The sequence below is a fragment of the Erinaceus europaeus genome, chromosome 5, assembly GCF_950295315.1.
Source record: "Erinaceus europaeus chromosome 5, mEriEur2.1, whole genome shotgun sequence".
Lineage (NCBI taxonomy): Eukaryota > Metazoa > Chordata > Mammalia > Eulipotyphla > Erinaceidae > Erinaceus > Erinaceus europaeus.
In genome coordinates this window covers 96,035,210-96,059,693 of record NC_080166.1, presented here as the reverse complement: position 1 = coordinate 96,059,693, position 24,484 = coordinate 96,035,210, and the positions used below count along the sequence as shown (strand labels likewise).

Below are 24,484 nucleotides of genomic sequence, written 5' to 3'. Positions count from 1 at the left end.
CATATCCATCCTTCTATTTCGGATGTATCTCACTTAACATGATTCCTTCAAACTCCATCCAAGATGAGGTGAAGAAAGCAAAATCACCAGGGGCGGGCAGTAGCGCAGTGGGTTAAGCACACATGGCGCGAAGCACAAGGACCGGCTTAAGGATCCTGGCTGGAGCCCCATCTCCCCACCTTCAGGTGGGTCGCTTTACAGGCAGTGAAGCAAATCTGTAGGTGTCTGTCTTTCTCTCCCCTTCTGTGTCTTCTCCTCCTCTCTCCATTTCTCTCTGTCCTACCCAACAACAATGATAGCAAAAACAACAACAATAATAATAATAGCAACACTGATAAACAACAAGGGCAACAAAAATGAAAAAATAGCCTCCAGGAGCAGTGGATTCATGGAGCAGGCACCGAGCCCCAGCAATAATCCTGGGGGGAAGGAAAAAAAAAAGAAAGTGAAATCATCACCTTTAATAACTGAGTAGTAGTATTTCATTGTGTATATGGACCACAACTTGCTCAGTATTCACCTGTTGTTGGACACCTGGGTTGCTTCCAGGGTTTGGCTAGAGCACTGGAGATATTCTTTTTTTATTATTTTTTAATTTTTATAAAAAGGAAATATTGACAAAACCATAGTATAAGAAGGGTACAACTCCACACAATTTCCACCACCAGAACTCTGTATCCCATCCCCTCCCCTGATAGCTTTCCTATTCTTTTTTTTTAATTTATTTATTTTAAAAAGGAGACATTAACACAACCGTAGGCTAGGAGGGGTACAACGCCACACTATTCCCATCACCAGAGCTCTGCATCCCATCCCATCCCCTGATAGATTTCCTATTTTTTATCCCTCTGGGAGTATGGACCCAAGGTCATTGTGGGTTGCAGAAGGTAGAAGGTCTGGCTTCTGTAATTGCTTCCCTGCTCAACATGGGCATTGACTGGTCAATCCATACTCCCAGCCTGTCTCTCTCTTTCCCTAGTGGGGTGGGGCTCTGGGAAAGCAGAGCACCAGGACACATTGGTGGGGTTGTCTGTCCAGGGAAGTCTGGTCGGCATCATGCTAGCATCTGGAACCTGGTGGCTGAAAAGAGAGTTAACATACAAAGCCAAACAAATTGTTGAACAATCATGAACCTAAAGGCTGGAATAGTGCAGATGAAGAGTTGAGGGGTCCTCCATTTTGTAGATAGCTAGTAGGCATATTTTAGTTATATTCCAAAGGGCCTGTAGCTATACTAGTTTTGGGGGTTTTTTTTCTTGTTTTTTTTCGCCCCTGAACCTGATATCTCATATGTGGATGGATCCAAGTTATTGTCTGGGGAGATGATGTCATGGCTGGAAAAAGGACCAGAAAGCTGGATCAGGGAAGAGAGTAGCTTCCTAATATGGGAAAGGGGTATAAACATTGTTGACTGCAGACCCCACTGATTTTGTGTGATCTGGGGCCCATAATCAGCTTAGGAGCCTATGTGACCTCTGCATCCCTGTAGATCTGAGATTCTGTGGTCATGAGTAGGAACATTGAAATCTGCCCCAATATCAGGACCCATCTTCCTCAGGTGTAGTATAGAGTATGTTGTCCTTCCTCCCTTCGGAGGATGGAACATTCTCTACCATTGTTGATCCAAGTTGAGGGCCAGGTCCTATGGGGGCCCACAAAGGGGTCTATTTTGTTGTTCCTTATAAAGATGATCAGTAACAATGGAGAGAGGGGTTTATTCGAGGTCTAGGCCCATCAAGTCTGTTTGGGAATCTCAGGTCTCCCCAAATAGGGCCCCAGCTGATGAAGTGGCCTGATAGTGACTAAAGAGTCATCATTAAAGTATGCCAGTCTCTTGTCCTTATTCAGCTTTTGCAGTCCTTGCTTTGCTAAGGTTATCTTTGGAGTGAGTGAGAGAACTGTAATAGGAAGTAGGTGAGGAGGGTATCTAAGTCTAAGTAGACACTATTTCATTAGGAACTTTATACTGACTCACTGCACACTATTGCGTGCTTTTACTTTTGGGTATATATTTTGCCCTAGCTTATGGATGCGTGTGAATGTATGCTCTATCTCAAAGGACCTGATCTGTATCTAGGTTTTGGGACTTAGTTAGGAAGTGAACTACCTGCAATGGAATTAGAATACTATGAAAGGAAAGGCCTCACTGGAGTAATGAGAGTGAAGGGTTGTCATTCCACACCTGACGTCTCTGGACACAGTCTGAAGTGAAGCACGCTGAGGTGGTACTCGTTGCGTTGATTAGGTTGGGATCAGCAGATGCAATATCATTTGGTATGAAGTGAGCGAAGCATGTAGGAAAGTGAGCCCCACCCTAGAGGTTCCAAGACTGGGGGAAATATAGGCTCTGTAGTGGAAGCGGGAGGGTCCTGCTGTCTTTGGGTTTAAGAAGACAATAGATAGTTATTACTATAATCACATTATTTGGCAATTGGGTTAACTTTGAAATATCCCTTTGTTAGGATTTGCTGTATCACACACAACATCACCGTAATTTATATCCTTTAACATTATTTGTATATAGCTGTGCCACCAGTTGCTTCTGTTATCACTGGAGATATTCTATCAGTGCAAAACCCCACACCAAGCTCTGAGGCCCATGGCAATCAATATGGTGGCTACTAATCTCATCTGGCTCATGGCTACTAAGGATTAAGATAGGTTGTGCTTCTAAAATAATGTCTATGTTCAAAGGCATTACAAGCAAAATGGTCAGATATCTTATTAGAAATTGGTATATTCACTTTATGTTGACATGATAGCATTTCAGATGTATTGAGATGAACAGGATATATCACTAAAAAGAGCCTCTCTACTTTTTTCCAATGTGCTTCCTAGAAATTTTAGCCTTACATGTGTGGTTCATTTGATACTTCTTTTTTAAACTTGATTTATTTTATTTTTAATGAAAGAGAGGTTCAGAGAGATTGAGACCAGAGCACTGTTCTGCTCTGGCTTATGGTGGTACAGGAGATTGAACCCAGGACCTCGGAGGCTCAGGCATAAGAGACTGATCGCATAACAATTATGACAAACCCCCCATCTTCCTGTTATATTTCTATTAGATATTATTGCTTTGGACACTTGTGGCTTCCTTACCCAGAATGGCTATTCCACCATGTTATATAAGGTTGTTTGTCTCCCAGTAGAGCTAAATGGGGTGGCATCTTTGTTGCTCAGAAGAAGCTGAGAGTCTGTGTAGGCTGTTAGATACTCACAAGGTAAAGGTGAACATCAAGTGCTATTATGTTGCTAGTGACTCAGCATAAGAGCAATACACCCCCCTCATTGGTTGCCCCATGAGGTAAATTGGATCTTTCAGGCAGCCAGATGGCTCCCAGGAAAAGGCAATTTACCTCACAGGGGTAAAAATCTGATTTCCAAGAAAGAGTTCACTTAGTCACCCTATGCCATCTGTCCCCAGAGTGATATGTCTACTCATTAAGAACTTCCAACTCAGAGTACCCTAGCAATATATTAACTTACTAAGCTTAACTAAATCTTAAAGAAGATCATTCAGGGGTGCTATTACCCTTGTTTTTTAAACCAGCTTGTAGGGTAAACTTTGTGACTTTGCCAAAGTCACAGTTAATGCAAACACAACACCGTGTTGTGGGCCTTCTGCTTCTCTCTCTGATTAAAGAGACCCCATGTCGATAAACTAGCTACTTAGGGTCTCTCTCCCCAAGTCTTCTATCAGCAGATGCTAGTCCTTCTATAAAGCCCAGGGCACTTGCCACCTCTTCCTTGAAGCCTTTGTCCATCCCATTCTCTCCTTGTTTAGGATAAATAAAACATGAACTATATACCTTATGCCCTGCAACTGTTAAACTTGAACCATTTATTATACTTAATTTTGTGTATGTCTCCTCCCACACACACTTTTCAAAGTAAATCTCTTGAAGACATGACTGTGTGGTGCACATCATTGTATGTCTACTACATTATAGACGCTGAAAAGGTGTGTGTGTGTGTGTGTGTGTGTGTGTGTGTGTGTGTGTGTAATGAGACTCTCTACTTGTGAATGGATGCCCAGAAATCATTTCTCTATAAAATAGAAGGAATTAGGTCCAGGGGGTGATGCACTTGGTTAAGTGCTCACATTACAGTGCACAAGGACCCAGGTTCAAGCCCCTGGGCCCCACCTGCAGGGAGGAAAGCTTCACCAATGGTGAAGCAGAGCTGCAGGTGTCTCTTTCCCTCTCTATCTCCACCTCCCCTCTCAATTCCTCTCTGTCTCTACCAAGTAAATAAGTAAGTAAATAGGAGGAATTAGCAGGAAGATGACTCTCCTGATGGCAAAATATTTATTTCGTAAGGAAGGACATCTAGAATTTAAATTTCACAGGCAAATTAATGTGGAGACTAAGAATCAAGTTTCCCTGCTGTATCTTCTACTTCATTCATGTGTTCAGCCATTCACTATCAACAAGGTAGAGTTGTACACCAGGGTTTGTGCTAAATCAGCCACTCAGCTCCTAGCACGCCATGAACACAGAGAACAGAGGCCCTACCACTGTGTCATCTGCAAGGGACAGCAATCCCACAGGGATCTCTGTGGATATATATGGTCTGCTTTCTAGCCCTAGAGGAGAGACACTGACAGTGAAACACACAAAGGAACTATCCATGCACCATGTCCTTCTCTTCCTGCACATTTGATTTTGCCATGGTAGATAAGCTGGAGTCCTGTGATCCATGTCGTTGGATGTATATGCATGCAGCACAATCTCCTGTTCCTCAAAGTCTCTTAGACTTTATAGCAATAAAACTTGAGCCAATTCCCAAAAAAATATCCAGGAAGCAAAAGGGCATTGTGTTTCGTCATACATAGAACACAGTGCATGCAAACCCAGCATCAATTATGCCCCTACACAATACAAGCCTTGCGTAGTTAGATATAAATCAAATCCTGTATGCCTCAAAGAGATTTATATGCTCTCTTTTGCCTATTCTATAAGAGTTGTAAGGCAGCACATCTCTACCCTAACTGGCTTTAGAATTTAGTTGAATCCACCTCCCACTTGCTGATGTTTTCCAACATTGCATCTTAATTACTTTCCTGGTATGTGAACATCTTTGAAGGAACTTTCGCTGTTGGATGAAATTATGTCTACAATATCTTAAGAAACCACTGCCCAATTACACCAAACTGAAAAGGCTGATTTCTCATTCCCTGGTAAGTTGCAAATATCTGCAGTAGCTTCAGAGAAAGAGACCAGAATACACATCCATTTCTCAGCTTTGAGGAGGAACGCTAGAGCCCCAAACATTCAGAAGGAAATGATGAATTCTAAACCACTGGAGAATGCCTATCCTCAAGCAGTCATGCTTTGTTTTGCTGTGCCTTCTCCTCAGTTTTTGTACCAATAGACATGCTTGGGGAGTCGGGCAGTAGTGCAGCAGGTTAAGCGCAGGTGGCACAAAGTGCAAGGACCAGCGTAAGGATACCGGTTTGAGCCTCCGGCTCCCCACCTGCAAGGGAGTCGCTTCACAGGCGGTGAAGCAGGTTTGCAGGTGTCTGTCTTTCTCTCCCCATCTCTGTCTGCCCCTCCTCTCTCCATTTCTCTCTGTCCTATCCAACAATGATGACAACAACAATAATAATAACTACAACAATAAAACAAGGGCAACAAAAGGGAATAAATAAATAAATATAAAAAAACTCTTTAAAAAAATAAATAAATAGACATGCTTGGAATGTCCTGGATTTTATTTCCTGGTCATGAAATTTCAATACTGTAAGAGTGACTTCAGGTGCTGGGGAGCCTAACACCATCACTGTTTGATGTCAATCACAGGGTTTGAGTTTCATCAAAGACCCAATAAAGGGTTTGCATATTAGAAGCAAGAGTTGGCCATGACTCAGAATTTCTTTCAGTAAGGTTGAATGATCAAAATATCACACTTTTCTTTTTCCATATGGGCAAAAGTGGCTTATTAAATTTCCATTTCTGGAAGTTTCCCAGATTAGTTCTGATTACTAGGTCAGTCCTATCCAAAATGATCAAACTCAGGCCATGGCTGTGATCCTGCTGGTTGTATGAGGAAACTGAAGTGAGAGAGGGTGTAACTGCTTCCCAAGTCACAAATTGTTTCTGAGATCAAGAGAGAACAGAAGTCAGTGTTCTCACACCTATGGACATCTAATCTTTGACAAAGGGGCCCAGACTATTAAATGGGGAAAGCAGAGTCTCTTCAACAAATGGTGTTGGAAACAATGGGTTGAAACATGCAGATGAATGAAACTGAACCACTGTATTTCACCAAATACAAAAGTAAATTCCAAGTAGATCAAGAACTTGGACGTTAGACCACAAACTATCAGATACTTAGAGGAAAATATTGGCAGAACTCTTTTCTGCATAAATTTTAAAGACATCTTCAATGAAACAAATCCAATTACAAAGAAGACTAAGGCAAGCATAAACCTATGGGACTACATCAAATTAAAAAAGCTCCTGCACAGCAAAAGAAACCACTACCCAAGCCAAGAGACCCCTCACAGAATGGGAGAAGATCTTTACATGCCATACATCAGACAAGAGTTTAATAACCAACATATATAAAGAGCTGGCCAAACTCAACAACAAGAAAACAAATAACCCCATCCAAAAATGGGGGGAGGACATGGACAGAATATTCACCACAGATGAGATCCAAAAGGCCGAGAAACACATGAAAAAATGCTCCAAGTTTCTGATTGTCAGAGAAATGCAAATCAAGACAACAATGAGATACCACTTCACTCCTGTGAGACTGTCATACATCAGAAAAGGTAACAGCAGCAAATGCTGGAGAGGGTGTGGGGTCAAAGGAACCCTCCTACACTGCTGGTGGGAATGTAAATTGGTCCAACCTCTGTGGAGAACAGTCTGGAGAACTCTCAGAAGGCTAGAAATGGACTTACCCTATGACCCAGCCAATTCCTCTCCTGGGGATATATCCTAAGGAACCCGACACATCCATCCAAAAAGACCTGTGTACACACATATTCTTGGCAGCACAGTTTGTAATAGCCAAAACCTGGAAGCAACCCAGGTGTCCAACAACAGATGAGTGGCTGAGCAAGTGTGGTATATATACACAATGGAATACTACTCAGCTATAAAACATGGTGACTTCACCGTTTTCAGCCGATCTTGGATGGACCTTGAAAAATTCATGTTATGTGAAATAAGTCAGAAACAGAAGGATGAATATGGGATGCTCTCACTCTCAGACAGAAGTTGAAAAACAAGATCAGAAAAGAAAACACAGGTAGAACCTGAAATGGAATTGTCGTATTGCACCAAAGTAAAAGACTCTGGGGTGGGTGGGTGCAGAGAATACAGGTCCAAGAAGGATGACAGAGGACCTGGTGGGGGTTGTATTGTTATATGGGAAACTGGGGAATGTTATGCATGTACTATTGTATTTACTGTTGAATGTAAAACATTAATTCCCCAATAAAGAATTTTTTTTTAAGTCAGTATTTAAATATCAGTATCTTTTGGGAATCTGAGATCATTCCAGACAGCGTAGCAGAGACTACATATCTAAGTACCTAAGTTAGAAGCAACACTTGCTACAATTCTTACTCTAAGTCATGAGACCCTCCTAAAGTGGTGTCTGCACTTAGATCAGAGTCAAAATAATAAGAAGCAATAAAGACCAATGTTAATTGGCAAGGAGGAGCTAGTCCCAAAAGCAACGAGCAAGGCTTAGACCCAAGCAAAGTCAGGAATAAATCAAAAGGAGTATTAAACAAGTGGTGGGCATGGCGCTGGCAATGGAAGCTACCTACAAATTTGCCAAGGAACAAAGCAGGGTAAGAGAAAAAGGTTGGATGCCTGACTTGGTGCTAGTCATGGGAGGAAAAGCAAGAATGGTTTTCCGCCTTGTGGTCAAGCCTTGTCCATGAAGACCCTCTGAAGTGCTGAGAGAGAGAATGTGACTCTTTTTAGCTCAGAAAGCAAGCCCTATGTCTCCTTTATGCTAGGTAATGACATCTATCATTAGAAATGTTTATGTGCTGTCTAGGTGAGTGTCTATCAAGAATGCTCCAGAAGGTTGAACCATAGAAACTCCACAGAACCTCTAAAGTCTGTGAGTTCTCCTGGAAAGTATTTATATTTTCAGTCTTGAGAATAAAATAGTGCCACAATTTATACACCTGCTGCTGAGTAATACTTTGATTTCATATACATTTCCACAGACTGAATGTCATCTTGTGTTTCTCTTTCCAGTGTTGAATTCAATTGTAGTTTGATGTCAGGCTGTGTACAAAGCTTCCTACCCTTACTGGCCAAAATTATAAAACCATAGCTAGGGGTGATGCACAGGCAGGGTATTAAGTATAAACATAAAGATTTCAGAAGATATTTTTAAGATTTTGTTTAATATTTATTTATTTATTCTCTTTTGTTGCTTTTATTGTCTTATTGTTGTAGTTATTGATATTGTTGTTGTTGGATAGAACAGAGAGAAATGGAGAGAGAAGGGGAAGACAGAGAGGGAGAGAGAAAGATAGACACCTGCAGACTTGCTTCACCACTTGTGAAGCGACTTCCCTGCAGGTAAGGAGCTCGGGGTTCGAACCGGGATCCTTAGCAGTCCTTGCACTTTGTGCCACCTGCACTTAAGCCGCTGCGCCACCGCCTGACTCCCGGGAAGATATTTCTAATATGTTTCATATTTACTTCACTTTGAGAACCACCATTTTTAAAAATTTTATTAGTGACTTAATATGACTTACAAAATTACATGTCAACAGGGTTATAATTCCACACTGTTCCTACCACCACAGTTCTGAATCCCCAGTTCTGAATCTGCAAGCCCCCACAGTTTCCCTAAGGTTATAGACATGGGCCAGCCATTATCTCTGCAACTATCTGTCCACATTTATACATAATTGCCCCCTTTTTCTTCTAGGTCCAGTCTTCTCTTCCCCTCCCAGCCACTCATGACACCATTACTATATCCAAATGTCCTTCTCCTTTTCCTCCTCTCTCTCCGGGTGCTGATGTAGCTGGAGTCTTGAGCCCTCTTATCCTCTTCCACCTATCACTTCTCCCCCACAGGGAGTATGGATCGAGGTTGTTTTGAGAGTACAGAAGATAGGAGTTCTGCCTTCTGTGGTTACCTCTCCACTGGACATGGGCATTGGCAGGTTGATCCATACCCCCAGCCTATTTCTATCTTTCCCTAGTGGGCTAGAGCTCTGGAGAGGTGAGGTCTCAGGACACACTAATGAGGTTGTCTACCCAGAGAGGTCAGAATGAAATAATGGTAGCATCTGAAACTTGACGTCTGGAAGGTAGCAGGACATAAAGTGAAACAAAATGGTTAATGAACAGGAGCCAAAAAGTAGGAACAGAGCAGATGAGATTAGGGAATCTTAGGGTAGAAGAAAGCTAGAAAGTCTATTTAGCCATGTTGCTAGGGGCAACAACTATGGTAGTTTTGCTTGAGTTTGATAGCTAGCCTAAGTTGGATAAAAATATTGTCTGGAGAACTCTGTGGAATTGTGCCCCTCTTATACTATGGCCTTGTCAGCACTTCCATTTTATAAATAAAAAAAGAAAGAAATGAAATGAAAAAATATATTGTCTGAAAAAATGGTGTCAGAATAGAGAAAAGGGCTAGAAAGTTGGATTAGGGCAGTGAGTAGCTCCCATTCTTGAAAAAATTCTGTGGGTAAAATGAACTATTTACCTCCATCCACCTCACCCAGTACCCATATATGTTTTATATTTAGCACTGAAGCCTGTGCAACCTCTCAGTCCTTATTGGTCTGAGCTCGAAGCTCATGATCATAGCTGGGAACATTTAGGCTGCATTCATTTCAGGGTCAGTCTTCCTCGAATGTCAGGGCAAGATACCCCAGCCTCCCTTTGGAGACTGGGGCATTCCCTATCATCTCTGCTTCATAGTGAGGGAAAGAGAGGACTCCTATTTTTACCCCCAAAAGGATCCCATCTCTTTCCAGGGTCATGCTATTACTAAAGTGTCATCATATAGCCAAAAAAAATCCCCAAAAAATGAAGCCAGAGGGGATGCTTCAGGCTCTAATTTTTTCATCCAATTCCCAATCCTTTATAAAACTTAACAAAAGGAAACTCTGTCTTTTTGGAACCTTCCAAGATTCTCTCCCTTCTTACAATTTTTTTTTCACCTCAGTTTTTCCTATAGGCACATGTGTCCTTGGGGAGAGGTGTTAAAAATACTGTACTGCATGGGGAAAAATATGCTTCACACTAAGAGACTAGACCTTCTTACTCAATTCCCTGAGAATGTCTGAGAAATCCCAGAGCGGGAGACTGGTCTCAGGTTGATGGATGATTTGAGCACTAAGTCAATCACCTGATATGTTATATACCCAAAATGGACTTTGGGTTTGCTGATCAACTGCTTATAGCAGCATCTCAAGATGTATTTAGAAGCAGCCTGAAAGAAAACCAATTATAAGAGCTATCTTTACACAGTCTAGAATATACCCAAACCTGGTCAGCAGATAGAAGCTGGGATGTGAAGGCATGACCACACCCAAGTGTTACAAAAACTCAAGCTAACTGGAAAAGTGATAGTCCAGCCAACAGAATGCCTGCCAAAAGTTCCATCAGAAGGATGGTCATGAGTCCATGTTTCAAAAGACTTCAAGTATCTTCAGCCTCTTCCTCATAGAATTTCTAAATGATAATAGTGATCCCCACTTCTTCCAGAAAAAAAAAAAAAGGAAAGGTTGGAGTTAGAAGTATTCAGCCACCTCAGAGAAATAAGTATTCTCTCTTAGACTTTGGAACTTTAAATACTCTACTCCAGACTGTCTGTATGTGTTTCCAAGTGAGTGAGAGATGGTACATCATTTGTTTGATCTCAGAAGAAGGACGTACAGCTTGAATTCTAATGTAGATTCACCCAAAGAATTGAATGGCTTGGTGGTCTAAGAAAAAGAAAAAAGTTGTTCTCTGGAATACAGCTGGACATGGTCACCCCCTCCAAAACTGTATTGTTAAAGTCTCATGTTGACAAAAGGTTTGAATTTGTCTAAGCCTGACCCAATAAAGTGGCCTTGTCCATCCGGTCTAAATGACGTTGCCTTTGTTTCTCTCAACAGACTGTTTTCCAAGGCTAACAAATGACCTTCAGTCCATAAAATATTCACATTGTTTTTTTCCCCTCCATATGTATTATTTAGTGTTGAGGCCTTTAAATATTAACCATCTTTTTTCTAAAGATATGGTATATATTATTTACATCTGGTCACATTATGTCTTCAGGCAGATGAAACAGTCACATTGGAATCCCTCTGAAGTCATGAGGGCATGGAGCCAGGCACACACAACAGGTTCACGGTGAAGTGACTGCTGACTCAGATATCAGATATGAATGAGGGAGAATAACAGGTGGCCTTTTTCACAGTGGCTGCCCAGGAAAGAGCCAGAGAAAAAGAAAAGATTAAGGTTGTAAATGGACTTTGGGCCTCAGATAGGTGAACAGCTAACCATGGGCAAAGGCTCTTAGAGGCAATCAAATGTGCCCTGTCAAAGAAATCTACATGAAACAACAAAGATCCCAACAAGGTTTCAAAGCACCCAAGACCAGAACTTAGCAGGTCACCTACTTAGAAATGGATTCATTCCATTTGTATTTCTGTTCTCGTGGTTTTTGATTCAAGCCCAGGTGACCTTTGAGATCTCCAAGACTTCTTCATCAGATCTGTGTAAATCACACCAGGAATGCCATTCATGATGACAGGAGATTAGAGAATTGGGGAGATCATCTAAGATTTTCCCTCTTGCTTGAGGGTAATCAGGTCAAGGGAAAAAAAAATTTTTTCAGACCTTCTAAATGCTCCTGTGTCTTTTTTACTCCCCAGTGGAGAAGTCAAGACAGAAACTGGCAGATAATCGATCATTTCTGAAATCTTATTTTCCTTAGCTGGTCATCAGCAATGCTGTTCACATGATTATTCATTTAACAAATGTTTCTTACACATAGAACATGTGCATTTCTGTTTACCAGATCTGTACTATCAGACAGATTTTTAGAAATCATGGGAAAAGATAGCAAAAAGAAGGTCAGAATGATGGCGTCTACATAGATAAAAATCAATCCCTTGTTGGAAATGAAGACTTGGATGGCTGTGTTGGAACATTTTGTTTCTAGGCCTTCTAGGTAGAAATGACAAATAATTCAGTTTCCTTTATTTCCTCAGAGCAGTTACCAAAAAGCAAATATCAACAAAGATTTATTTTTTCCATTTTATTCAGAGGTTAGTGGTTTACAGCATAATTGTCCACACATGGGCTCCATTTCCCAGCTCCACATCATAGATGTCTACAACACTCTCTCACCTCCAACCTAGGACCACCCCCCATCCCCTTTTCTGTTCCTTCCCCAGTTCCTCTTTTTAGTGTAGAACCCTACCCCCAGACAAGTTTCACCCTGTGTTCACCCTCTCTGATTTTGTCTCCAGAGTTTCATCTCCATGTATAGTCAACTGGCATTCCTCCCTCTCTCCCTGATTCATGCCACCCAACATTTTCCCTTTAGGTTCCAAGCCAAGTGAGGCAAAGATTAAGATTTTAGAGTTTCTGGTATAGTATGTGGCCTTTTGATATTTCGCCTTGGTTCACCCATTTTGACATATCACTCAGTTCATTTTTGTCTTCATTTTTCTGGTGTCTTTTTCCTTATGTGTGAAGAACTTAAAATCTTCTCAAATATGCAGAAATTGAAGGGATTCATGACCACCGATGGGCCTTGCAGAAGTTACTGAGAGGGCTCCTACATGGAAAGAAGTGAACTCAACACTCAATGAGTTCATCAGTGGTAGCATAAAAGTGAAAGCAGCAAAGACTTATATGCTTGGGAAGAAATATGGTTTTCCCTGAAAAAGAACTTTCTAGACAAATTTATATCAGTGTCTCTAGTCCTTTCTTTACCCATGTCTATCACATTCACTCCTTGTATTGTTTCCCCTCTCTCTTCACACAGGGAAATTAGAAACCTTTCAAGGTCAGCAACTATAATTAATAAAGGAATGAAAATGACAAAAAAACCTTTTAAGTTATTTAATGCATTAAAATTTTTAATGCATACTATACTTCTTTATCTTATTAAACTGAAGTCACTGAATGTTTTTGCTAAGTCAGTGAGTCAAATATGTTACATCACTCCCTATCCTATAGACTAGAATAGTGAGCTCCAAATTTTCTTGCTCTTTGTATCCCTAACAGGAAAGGAAAAAAATCAGGTCATTGAGACTGTAGTGATAGCTCAGCCTAGAGCACAGAACTTGCATGTCTAAGGCCTTAGAAACCACATTCAGGCTCTCCTAGCACCTTTTGTCAGAGCTGACCAACTCTGATTTTCCCCTTCTCCTTCTTTTTCCTCCACCCTTCCCTTTTCCCTTTCCCTTTCCCTTCCCTTCTCCTTTCCTCTCCTTTGCTCTTCTCTTTTCTTCCTTCTCTTCTCTTCTCTTCTCTTCTCTTCTCTTCTCATCTCTCCTGCCCCTCTCACAAAAACTAATTAAGTAATCAGGCTATAGATGCGCAGTGTGTTTATAACTATCTTTGCATATGCTACATACAAACAGTACTGCACTAATACATTCTGCAGAAAAAGTAGAGACTCGAGGAATGCTAGTAAGCAGGTTCTTTGTCATTCTGACTTCATACTGCTGCAGATGTGTCGAGAGCCAAGGGAATAGCATATCTGTCATTTTACCGTTGCACGTGTACCCTCTGAAATAAAAGAGATCCCAAATTTTTTTGCAAAAGTCATTTTAAGTCCTATTAATGAGTAAGTTAAAACAGAACAATCAAATCCATAATTGCATTTAATCAGAGCATATAAACCAAGATAGACCTGACTCCAGGTCTCTGCTCCCACCAGTTTTGCATTCTTGCTGAATTAGAGCAGCTGCCATTCTTAGCAGTAGATTTGTACTGAGTGTTTGTTAACATAAAGCTTAGCTCACTGCTGTGTGCACTTCAGGTTCAAGATTGGGAGCTACAGCAAAGAAGCTGCATTGCTATTTTAAAATAAAAAGAAAAGAGCATGGGAAGAGGTTGCTCAACAGGGTGAGAAACACACAACTTTCTTGAGTCTGAAAAATTAACTCCAGTCATTCAGAGATTCTTCAGAATCAAAGGTGTGTTCCTCTCCAGTGGCTAGGAGTTTTTCTTTCTTTCTTTCTTCTTTTTTTTTTTCTTCTCAGCCGTCTGTTTCCCCACCCTGGTTAGGAAGCAAATTGGCTGTTGTTTCTGTGCAAAATGTTAAAACAGCATTTACATCTCTCACGGTGCCTTTGCTGTTCTCACTTTCAATTGTGTTAACAATGAAAATGCCCAGCTACTGAGATGCTATGTGCACATGACTTGATTATCAAATGTGCCCAGGTGGATTGTTGGAGAGAGCTCACACATCCTTCTAACCTCACAGCTTCCTAGCCCACATCCATCCCAACCCACCACCCCTCTCAGCCCTATTCAGACAAAGGAATTCACTGTGTGGCCCCCATGATCGAAGGTATGTAATGCTGCCTTCATGAACTTGGAATCAGACGGGACAGTAACACCCAAGTTCTCAATCTACATGTGAAGAAACTTGTATGAACAATCCATACTTTTTTGCTTGATATTTATGAAACTACCAGTAGCCCAGGCCTGCTGGGCTGGTGGGCTATCACACCTGTCCTGAGCACTAAAGCTAAAGATACATTCAAACCCTGACCTTCCACCAAGGACCAAGGCAATCAGAGAGAGACTGAGAAAACTGAGCCAAGTAGAACTTTAGTGTAATCAGTACTTGGAATAATGAATGAGTTATCAATGAATCCATAAAACCCAGAGAGTGGAATCTAAATCTAACTTGAAGCCCAGAGCATGTGTCCCAAAAGAAGCACTGCTTGAATTTGATTTAGAGACATGGCAGCACAACAGACATCATGCAATTTTATGCTTTTTTGTGCCTCCAAATATCTGTTTCAGATTGTTAAAAACACAAAGGTAGGATTTTAGTATGCAGTGAGACAGAGAAGATGTACTTTCTTGGCATGCTTCATTATAAAGCAGAATAAAATTCATATCATTCCAGTCCAGGATGTACCAGCATTTCTCTCTCTGGGCTTGGTGCTAGGGAACAGTGGAAATGAGTTGCCAAGGTGTAGGAGCCCAGGTTGGAGGTTAGAAACCCCAAAGTGGCACCCTGCAGAAAAATTAAACGTGAGAGTTTTGTTTGCTTGCTTGCTTTGCTTTGTTACCAGAGTTACTGCTGGGGCTCAGTGCCAGCACTATGAATCCACTGCTCCAAAAGTTCATTTGTTTCTTTTTATTCCCCCCTCTTCTATTTTGTTTAGTGTGACAGAGAGAAATAGAGAGGAGGAGGAGAGATAGAAAGAGAAGTAGAAAGATAGACACCTGCAAACCTGCTTCACCATTCATGAAGTGTCCCCTCTGTAGGTGGGAAGCAGGAGATCAAACCCAGATCCTCCCACATGCTAATGTGTGCACTTAACCAGGTGCACCACTGCCCAACCCCAAGAGGTTTTGTTTGTTATGTGTTTTATTTTTAAAACAGTTACTTACTGAAAAATGAGAAAGATTATATACCTCCATTGAGATTAGTCAGTGATTTACAATATGCCATATTTGGTGGGCGTGAGGTGAAACTATACCTGTGTTAGCTTATAATCTTATAAATCACTGTTAAATCACTAATAATTTTTAAATGTGCCTCGTTTTCTCTCTACACATCTATGCAATGGTGGTGATGATGATCCCTGAATCCTTCTAAAGGTGTGATTTTCATAATGCTTTAATTCTAAATATTTCAACATGTGTCTGCTGAGACTACAACATTCTTCTATAACCTTGTGGTATTTTCATGCTGCACTTTGATACGCAGAAAATTTAACTGGGAAGTAATGCTATCCCCTCATATGGAGTTAGTATTCAGTTTAACCAACAGTCCCTGTGTCATCCTTGAGGCAGACATGTTTCAGGTCTGGGGCTCAATCCAGAGCATACACTGACTTTCAGTGCTGGGTTTCTGGTCTCCTGAAGTCTAGAAGAACTCTCTTGCCTTTGTCTATCTTTTATGAGAACCATGTTTTAAGAACAGGAGCCAGTTGTTTTATAGATTGTTCTGATGTGTCTTTAAGATTGGGCTTGGCTTATGAATTCTGGCAATGTAGCTGATGGAACAGACTTTGTCTCATGCCACCAGGAGGTAGTACCCATACCAATGTGTCCCACTACTTAACTTTGATTAAGGAAGAGATACCAAGTTACCACTCTGCAAAGTGACCAGCATTCCTTCTGCAATAAAGTGATGAGTGTGGGGCTACTTTATGATGACATCAATATGCCTTTCTCCATCACACTTTAACCCAATGTTTTTCCTTACATTTGGTCTAGTGTGCTAGAGTAGACCACCACTGAGTAGCTTCAGAAACAATAATGCATTGTCTCCAGGTTCTAGAGTCAACAAGATTGAGATGAAAGTGTCAGCTAGAAGAAAGAGATTCTGGGAAATCAGGCTTTGTTTCTCTTATCTGAGAGGGAAAAGAAAATGGAAGGACACCCGGAAGTTGTAACAGATGTGGGTGTGACTTAGTAAAAAGTGAAGGTGGGGCCTTTGATGTGAATAAAAATGAGCATTCACCATTTTTAAAATACAGTGTTTGACTCCTGGCACCACATTTCTTAGAGTAGGACTCTTAACTAGTTCCCTGTAGTAAATAAATAGGTAAGTATTTTATCAATGTCACCTTTGTTATGATGTTTATACTTTCATTAAATTAGCTTAGTCATAAACAGTGCACTCCCAATAATTTTTATTTTTCAGGGGGTTTTATAAGATGGTGTCAGATGGTGGTCTGTGAATCGACAGTGCTGCTTCTCGTGTGTGTGTGTGTGTGTGTGTGTGTGTGTGTGTGTGTGTGTGTATGTGTGTGTGTGTGTGTGTAAGCTTTTCATTTCATTTCTTTGTGTAGAATGTGCAGTAAAACTTAAAGCAATAGAGACCATTACCCACTAGAAGAGATTTTGTCTATATCTGTTTCCTGTAGCAAATGAATAAAACTTTATTGTCAGTATTTGAAGAAACTCTAAATGAAGATGTTATTTGTGATAAACTTCCAAAGATACTATTAGTAAGAAATAAGTGTATATGGCATATTCTTTACAATAAAGATTTGGTGCATAGGTCCCTTCAGGGAAAAAAAAAAAAGATGGGGCATTAGCATCCACATGGGGTCAGCCATTTTCGCCCAAGTGACCCACATGCTTCTCTGATGAGTGCCTTTCCATCTTCCTGATTAAAAGGATAAGATATGTGTGGTCCAGGAGGTGGAGTAGTGGATAAAGCACTGGACTCTCAAGCATGAGGTCCTGAGTCCAATCCCTGGCAGCACATGTACCAGAGTGATGTCTGGTTCTTTCTCTCTCTCCTATCTTTCTCATGAATAAATACATAAATTCTTTTAAAAAGAATAAACTATCAGGAGGGAGTACCTTATTAGGAATATTTAGAATTTGTGTGGGGGAGGCCTTTAATAATGGGATAAAAGGCCACTAAATTAAGGTTTATAAATACAAAACAAAAAAAGTTATGGGGCATATACTCAATAGAGTACTATTCATCAGGTTTTTTTTTTTTGTTTTTAAAAAGCCTTAAATGTGTCCTTTGGGACTACATGGATGGGATTGGCAGTTATTATGAATAGTGAATTAAGTGAAGGACAACTGTGGTCTGAGTTCACTCATAAATGGAATGTATAGAATTAAGGGGCCAGGTGGTGATGCACCTGGTTGAGTGCATATGTTACAGTGCACAAGGACCCAGGTTCCAAACCTTAGTCCCCACCTATAGGGGGAAAGCTTTGTGAGTGATGAAGCAGTGCTGCAAGTGTCTCTCTGTCTCTTTCCCTCTCTATCTCCCCCCTTCCCTCTTGATTTCTGGCTGTCTCTATCAAATAAATAAATTTAATAGTTTAAAAATATTAAGAAAATCTATTTTAAAAAAACAGAGAATTGAAACACGTGAACTTGAAAAAAGTGCATATATATATATATATATATATATATATATATATATGTATATAGTTACCCCTAATTATGACCCTGAAGAACTATAGTAGTTATCTTGAGGGGGAATATGTCTAACTTTGGTTGTGGGAGTGGTATGGAATTATATCCCTATTATCTTATGATCTTATAAATTACTATTAAATCACTAAAAAAAAAAAAGGTGTTAGCTGGGTCGGACATTTCAGAGTTTGGGAGAAAGGCTCTTCCATATATCTCCCATAGTTTCTGGTAGTTTGCTGGCCATATTGGGGTTTTAATTTGTTTGTTTAAAAATGGGTCACAACATCTCTCTGAATTCATCTTCACATTATGTTTTTGCTGTGTGAGTCTATGTTTGTATCCAAACTTTCTTTTTTGTAAGAACAGACTCAGATTGTACTAGGGACCATCCTGGTGACCCCATTCAACTTCATTATCTACAATGACCTTAGTCTTAACTGCAGTCATATATATGGATATCATGGTTAGGACTTCAACATCTGTGGTGAGGTAGGATAAAATTCACCCTACAATAAGTTTATCAATAATATTTGCTGGCACCAGTTATTGCTATGATGTTTGCAGAATGGAGATCTTCCACTCTGTCATTTGACAGTTATTAGGTGACATTTTTGGGGGTCTTAGATGATTGACAAACAGAATGTATTGGATTATTGAAAAAGCTATAGCATAATTTTCTGTTTTATATGCAAAAATACACCATGACTTTTCTGGCAATCCACTATGTCCATCTATGGTTGGATAGAAATGGCCTTGTGGGGGAAGGGCGGTAGTGCAGCGGGTTAAGCGCACATGGTGCAAAACACAAGGACCAGCGTAAGGATCCCCGTTTGAGCCCCCAGCTCCCCACCTGCAGGGGGGTCATTTCGCAAGCAGTAAAGGAGGTCTGCAAATGTCTATCCTTCTCTCCCCTTCTTCGTCTTCCCCTCCTCTCTCGATTTCTCTGTCCTATCCAACAACAACAACAGCTATAACACTAACGACCACAAGGGCAACAACAAGGGAAAAAAAATGAGGAAAATAGCCTCCTGGAGCAGTGGATTCATAGTGCTTGCACCAAGCCCCAGTGATAACCCTGGAAGCAAAAAAAAAAAAGAAAGAAAGAAAGAAAGAAGGAAGGAAGGAAGGAAGGAAAGAAAGAAAGAAAGAAAGAAAGAAAGAAGAAAAGGAAAGGAAAGGAAAGGAAAGGAAAGGAAAGGAAAGGAAAGGAAAGGAAAGGAAAGGAAAGGAAAGGAAAGGAAAGGAAAGGAAAGGAAAGGAAAGAAAAGAAAAGAAAAGAAAAGAAAAGAAGAGAAATGCCCTTATATCTTTAAAAGAAAATACAACATACACACACTGCCAAGAGTAGTGGACAGATGAGAATTAGCTCTTACCGCAAACTTCCTGTCCCCAGACAGTTTGGCTAAAATGAGAGGAAGGGTATAACCTGGAGACCAAGGTTAGCACCAATGAGAGAAATCTGGAGCATGGTTTCAAGTTCTCCTGAACATTTCACTGTGTGTGTATGTGAACTACTTCCTGTACTGTCACCACTTGCAGATCCCACCCCAACCCACACTCTAAAAGGAAAGTAACATCTATCCAAGGACATGTACTGCTTTCTTTAGATTCAACACTCTGGTCCTCTTCAGCACCTCATAGATGAACAGATATTCCCAATGCTGAGCCTTTTATCATCATCAGACTAACAGCTAAGCAAGAACTGAAGATTCTGTAGTTCTAGAACCACTGAGAAACATGACCAGGAACAAAATAAAACATCAGAGATCTGGGTGGTTGATCTTAAACCTAGCCAAAAATGTATTTAAAAAAAAAATTTTTTTTCTTTTCTAAGTCTATTCCCCATCCACTGTAAACACAGGATACTTGGTTTTCCAAAGGTTACTCATCTCCAAGGGTCCATGATGTCATTAAATCTCAATAGGTTCAGTAGCGTTGCAGGAACAAATGAGGTGCATGAAACCACAGACATTTGTTTTCTCGTTGTTCTGGGAATAAGAAATAGCCAAAACTAAGATGTTGTCAAGGGAGGATCCTTCTGAGAGCTGGGATCTTTCTTCCTGGTCTTGTACATGAATGTCTTCTTCCTACTGCCTCTTCATATTGTCTTCCTTCTATGTGCAAAGACTTGGTGTCTTATCTGCATGGCATCTCTGTGTCACCACTGTTACTGTGATTATAGACTGTATTAAAGCTGTCCCCATTGACCTCATTAGACATCCTTGCCCATCTCCAAATAAGGTCACATCCTGAGTTCCTGAGGGTTTGAACTTCAGCTATTTAAACTTGGGGAGACATTATTAAACTAGTAACAGACACATCCTAACCATCCACAGACAGTGGCATCAACCCAGATGTTCCCAATGCAACTGAGATGCTACTGGTCCCTCTCCCCTTTTTCCATGGATGGAAAGTCAGGGCTGAGTCAACAAATATGTAAGATGCTGATCTACTCCCAGCCATCACCCACAGGGATGTGAATTTTACACTGACCTGCAGTTAGAATGACTTTTCTTCTTTTGTTACTTGAGTTTGAGCATAGTACAGGAAATTGAACCCAGGACTTCAGACAGCTTGTGCTCTGTCACAGAGCTACAACCCCAACCCCTGATGCTAGAGGGGTGTGTGTGTGTGTGTGTGTGTGTGTGTGTGTGTGTGTGTGTGTGTGTGTGTGTTGTTTAAGTGGATTTGATCTGTTGCACACTCTCCAAGTGTGTGCTTTGTGGGTCAGAAGCAGAGGTTCCAGAAGCCAGGTTAGGTTTTTGTGTTTCTTACGGAAGGAAGTAGACTATTGAGGAGAGCATTCTAGCTCTTGCTGCCTTACTTAGGCACTGTTTATCTGACATCCAAGCAAAAGAATTCTAAAGAATACATTGGGAGGGGCAGTGAGCACTACAGTTTCCTAGCCCAAGAAGGACCTGAAGCCAGTTGAGATAACTTCCAAAGTTTCTAATTTGTAGGATGGGAGGACAGAAGATATGGAAAACAAGAAAGGCTGGTTACCCCTGCCAGAAGCTAGAGGAAGATCAAGGGAGGAGGAAGAAGAGAGGTTCTCCTGGTCAGTCAGTCCCACAGCAAAATGCTTGCTCTCTTGAACCCCATTAGCAGCCCTAGCCAGCCCTATCTCCCATCTTTGCCCTTCACTTGCATAGACAGGGGGCCACTCTGGGAAAACTACTCACTCTCTATCCCTGATTTCTCGACCAGGTCACAGACATAAAAGAGAAACTGAAGCTTTCAAAAAAGGTCTGGTCGGCGTTCCCCTACACCATCTGCAAGGACGAGCGTGTGACCGCAGGCACGTCCAACCAGGAGGAATGCTGGAACGGGCACAGCAAAGCCAGGTGAGGGACTCAACACACAGCACCCTAGGCAGCTTATGGGCAGAGCCCTGAACACCACTGTATGCACAAAGCAACAGGGGGATAAGGTGGGGGCACCTCAACTGAGGAAACAGTTTCCCTTCTGGGACCCTAGCACTTCCTCTCAGGGTGCCTGGCAGCAGAATAGTGACAAGTGGCAGGTTACAAAGAGCCTGAGCTCTTTCTTGCCCACTTAACATATTTATTGGGAAGGCAGGGGAGATGGCATAATGGCTATGCCTGAGGCTGTGATGACCCAGGTTCAATCCCCAGCACCACCATAAGCCAGAGCTGAGCAATACTTGGTTAAACACACACACACACACACACACACACACACGGTCTACCTTTAAGGGTGTTAGGGCTGCTTTTTTATTCACAGATATATTTACACCATTTCTTTTGTTGTCATTGTTGTTGAGATATATTGGTTGATTGATTATGAAAGAAGATTGCAACCAGAGCACATTTCGGCTCTAGCATAAGCCGATGCTGAGGATTCAACCTGCAGCCTCTGTGACCTCAGGCATGCAAGTTCTGAGCTCTATGAGGCTGAGATATCTCCCTGCCACTCCCTTATTTTATTGTTATTGTATTGCTTACCAAATGAAATTTCTTAGAACAAAAAATGAAATGACCATCTGAAAGATACAGAGAGCTGTAAATGATGATGGACAGCCAGGAAAGCCAGCTAGTAGGGCAGCCCAGCTGGAATCTTCCAAAGGGAGATGGCCATGCTGTCAGGCTTCTGCCCTGCTGCCCGGTGCTCTTGGGTGGGGAGTTTCTGCCTATTGTGGGTCCGCCCTGAAATGGGCTTGGCCTGGGATTTGCGAGGTGGAGATGCTGGGCACTGGAAGGGCTGAGAACTGGTGGGGCTGCAAGTAGTAAATTGCCAGGCTAGCTTCGCGAGCAGGAGACAGATGACCAGGGACTCATGGCTGAGTGGTACACAGATCAGTCTTTATTCAAGCGGAACGCAACACAATCTAAGCCAAGCTAAACTAAACTAAACTAAACTAAACTAAAACTAACAATCCTGTCCTTGCCAAGTAGGGTGTAAACAGGATATGACATAGAGAGGGTGGAGCAAAAAGAGATTGGTGAAAATCAGGGTGTGACAAGGAAGGGGGTGGAGCAGACGAGAATTCTACCAATGAACCACCAATGCCCTGGAGGGAGGGTGGTGCTTAGTTAACAGTGATTTATGTAAATAGACCGCAGCTTTAAGTGGGATCAAACCAATGCCATGCTTAGTTAACAATGGTTATGTAAATAGAATACAGTGCTTAGTTAACAGTGGTTATGTAAATAGAATACAGTGTTAAGCAGGGGGGATTAAACCAAATGAAACAGAAGGGGTTTTTAGAAGCAGAATTAGAAGCATACCAACAATAAATTGGACTCAAGGAGTGTCTGGAGGGTTGACCAGCAGGTGCAGAAAAATGATGGGGTGTCAGTTTGGAGCCTTGTAGAGCAGTGCCATGCCTGTGTCGCAGATGTGTTCAAAGGAGAACAGAAAATATATTTTTTAAAATATTTATTTATTTATTTGTTTTCCCTTTGTTTTTGCCCTTGTTGTTTTATTGTTGTAGTCATTATTGTTGTTGTTATTGATGCCTTCGTTGTTGGATAGGACAGAGAGAAATGGAGAGAGGAGGGGGAGACAGGTAGAGAGAAAGATAGACACCTGCAGACCTGCTTCACTGCTTGTAAAGCGACTCCCCTGCAGGTGGGAAGCCGGGGGCTTGAACCAAGACCCTTATGCCGGTCCTTGTGCTTTGCGCCACCTGTGCTTAACCACTGCGCTACCGCCCGACTCCCCAGAAAAGATTTTTGACTAGCAAAGAAACCACAGAAGGTGAGCAGGAATGAAAATGAGACACTCAGATGTTATTTCTTACACTTCTAAGGAGCATTGTTTTTTTTTAACATTTGTGAATATGGCTATCATTAACTACATCAGGTGAAAACAAGAGAGCTATAGAAAGAGTCTGGGATTGGGCCTGAAAGATGGCTCAGTGGATGAAGTGCTTGCCTTACCATGGTCAGGCCCCTGTGTTCAATCCCCAGCACCACATGGAGGCACCATGGACAGCACCAGAGGGAAGAAGTCCATGGATGGTGGTGTGGTGCTTTGGTTTCTCTCCTCTCCTTCTCCTGTCTCTGTCTATTACTTTCTGTCTGTCTCTTAAGACAAATAGAATAAAAGATTAGACTGGAAGGTTGTTTGGTGTTGTTGTGCATGCAACAGGTTCTGAGTTCATTTTCTGGCATCATATTTAAAAAGGGAGAAAAGAGAGCTGTAATCATTTCAAGATACTTCAAATACCAAAATTCAAATCTTAGTTCGTGAGATAATGAAAATTCATTATCTCAATAGCATGACCCTCAAAATTCTCAGTAAACTATTAAGAGTCTGGCCTTCTAAGGAGAAGACCTTGGCCAGGAAACTCTGAGGTGAATTCACCATTTCTTTTTATTATTATTACTATTATTATTATAATTTATTTTCCCTTTTGTTGTTCTTGTTGTTTTATTGTTGTAGTTATTATTGTTGTTGTTATCTATGTCATCATTGTTGGGTAGGAGAGAGAGAAAAGGAGAGAGGAGGGGATGACAGAGATGAAGAGAGAAAGAGAGACATCTGCAGACCTGCTTCACCACCTGTGAAGCGACTCCCTCTGCAGGTGGGGAGCTGGGGGCTCGAACAGGGATCCTTATGCTGGTCCTTGCGCTTCACGCCATGTGCGTTTAACCTGCTGCACTACCGCCCGATCTCCTAAATTCACCATTTCTAATGTGCCTGCCTTCTAATGGCTGTATAGAAAGTTCCTCCCTATAAAGGATGACCAGATGGCCTAATGAATGAAGTGCCTATTTTTGAAGCTGCTCTTTGTCCATCTCTGCTTACTTTTCAGATGTAGCTAAAACAATGGCTGTGTATTGAAATGCATGACCATAGACAGTTACAGCAGGTTGCTGGATATTAGTATCCACACAATTCCTCACAAGATATGCAGGCAGAGTGTAAGAAATGATTAC

At 41.4% G+C, this 24,484-nt stretch overlaps 1 protein-coding gene across 2 annotated transcripts in view; it reads left to right on the top strand.

Moving 5' to 3' along the window:
- The window catches only part of GPC6 (glypican 6), a 1,360,227-nt gene that overhangs the window by 1,308,522 nt on the left and 27,221 nt on the right, over nucleotides 1-24,484 (top strand). For both annotated transcript variants that reach the window (XM_060191578.1, XM_007519754.3), the window contains one exon: nucleotides 21,288-21,424. In XM_060191578.1, coding sequence (XP_060047561.1) covers nucleotides 21,288-21,424 — 137 coding nt within the window. The remainder of the gene's footprint in view (nucleotides 1-21,287; nucleotides 21,425-24,484) is intronic.